Source organism: Dinoponera quadriceps, unplaced genomic scaffold, assembly GCF_001313825.1.
Source record: "Dinoponera quadriceps isolate SergipeBrazil2010 unplaced genomic scaffold, ASM131382v1 scaffold7879, whole genome shotgun sequence".
Classification (NCBI taxonomy): Eukaryota; Metazoa; Arthropoda; class Insecta; order Hymenoptera; family Formicidae; genus Dinoponera; species Dinoponera quadriceps.
In genome coordinates this window covers 1-1,690 of record NW_014561718.1, presented here as the reverse complement: position 1 = coordinate 1,690, position 1,690 = coordinate 1, and the positions used below count along the sequence as shown (strand labels likewise).

At 31.7% G+C, this 1,690-nt stretch overlaps 1 protein-coding gene across 2 annotated transcripts; it reads left to right on the top strand.

The window, feature by feature from the left end:
- The first annotated feature begins 23 nt into the window (after positions 1-23).
- On the top strand, positions 24-1,675 carry LOC106751015 (cytochrome P450 4C1-like). 2 transcript variants are annotated; one of them, XM_014631753.1, is made up of 4 exons: positions 24-347; positions 634-743; positions 1,023-1,113; positions 1,230-1,675. In XM_014631753.1, the coding sequence occupies exons 1-4, from the start codon at positions 185-187 to the stop codon at positions 1,493-1,495; spliced, it is 630 nt and encodes a 209-aa protein (XP_014487239.1). In that variant the 5' UTR covers positions 24-184; the 3' UTR covers positions 1,496-1,675. The 2 variants fall into 2 exon arrangements, with proteins under 2 accessions (XP_014487239.1, XP_014487240.1); XM_014631754.1 differs by having other exon boundaries at positions 31-347; positions 1,265-1,675.
- The last annotated feature ends 15 nt before the right edge of the window (positions 1,676-1,690 follow it).

The following is a 1,690-nucleotide window of genomic DNA, read 5'->3' as shown; positions in this document are numbered from 1 at the left end:
ATCAGTTTCAGAGCTATTATTAATTTTTTAATCATAACTCGGTACATTCAAGCAAAGATCACTCACGACCGGTTCATTATCGCATCGAGAGTTGCATATATCTTACCCACCAGCTTGTTTTGGCGAGACACAATTATTTTGCAAACATACAAAACAGCACTGCCGTTCATTGCTGCGTTCGGAAATGATCGTTACGATACTTTTATTACTTATTACTATTGTCATTATAGCATTTACTTTTGATTTTTATGTGCATCATAAAAAAGCCGGACAATTGCTCGATCAAATACCAGGACGAAAAGGTGTTCCCATTCTGGGCAATAAACTACAAATATATCTGCCACGCGGTAAGTGGAAGTTCTCGAAACATTTGCTATTAATTAATTCATAATTCAGAAATGTCTGACATATTTTTCAGTTGCTAAAGGAGATTTCGAGCTATATGTTAACATAAAATTATAGATAGTATATGGCATTAATTTTTTTCTTTCTCTCATTTGTTATTCTTCATTGCTTTAATTTATCATGCTCAATTTTAGCTTCTGCAATGGTATAGCGTATTTAAAAGAATGGAAACGTTAACAACATACTTTCCGCATATCGTGATTTATAATATATTTGCACGGATTTCAGACAAACTTTGGTTGTTTTTTTGTAATATGATGGACAAATATTATCCTATTACTAAAATTTGGGCGTTCCATATACCTGTGGTATCTATCCGTCATCCAGATGATCTCGAGGTATTAAATGAAAAGAAAAATTATAATAACTTGCGGGAAAGTGTATATGTTTTAAAAAATTATTTCTAAAGTTATTAAAAATTAGAAAATTTGCAATAATGAACCTTTTTGTATACTGTTATTTACGTATCAATAAATGATTTAATTTTCTCGAACATGGTCCTTCAAGAGCAGAATTTGAAATTGTTTTGTCGTAAAACGTTCAATTAATTAGCTTCATATGAATTTCAGCGTTATAATAAAATGATACTGCCCACAATGCGTTTCTTATGATTCCAGGTAACATTAAACAATACGAAGAATATAGAAAAAAGTATCTTATACAAAATTTTGATTCCTTGGCTAAATACTGGACTTCTTACCAGCGGAGGTAATGTAGCAAAAATTAATATCATAAATAGACGCATATATGACGTCTACCCGGAAAATATCCAACTTAGTGCTGAAGAAAGAGTTAAATTTTGTCCAATAACGTGTTCCCTCCAGTGTACTTCTTTTTGGAAGCCATAACTTTCTTCCAGAGATCTTTCCACTTTTGGAAACACTCCTCAACTTTCGGACGTACGCTTCCAATTATTGAGTACTGTGTACTGGAGCATATAATTCATTATACATTTATTACGATGAAAAAAAAAGTATCGTATTGTAAAGTCGGAAAATATATAATTCTACACATACACAAACTTAAAGATTTTCTCAAGCTGATAAAGCCGTATCACTTATTCATTGTAAGCTCACGAGTTTGCAAGTGAGATCTAATGTAAATATATATGTCTCCGGTCACATATGAATAGCAATTAAACCGTGCCGTGCGACAAATTTTTGTTCTGTCTATTCATAATTTTGATAATGTCATAACAAAATGTGAATTTACTCCGAAATTTGCTGTTATCGATTGAGCGCATAAAGAAAAAGGAAACATATAAAACGGAATTTAAGAATTCTCC

Excerpts from the sequence above, each read along its gene's own strand:
- LOC106751015 (XM_014631753.1), top strand. The coding sequence starts at position 185 with ATGATCGTTACGATACTTTTATTACTTATTACTATTGTCATTATAGCA. Across the intron at positions 744-1,022 it reads GTCATCCAGATGATCTCGAG|GTAACATTAAACAATACGAA; the intron begins GTATTAAATGAA and ends TTATGATTCCAG. Across the intron at positions 1,114-1,229 it reads TGGACTTCTTACCAGCGGAG|TGTACTTCTTTTTGGAAGCC; the intron begins GTAATGTAGCAA and ends TGTTCCCTCCAG.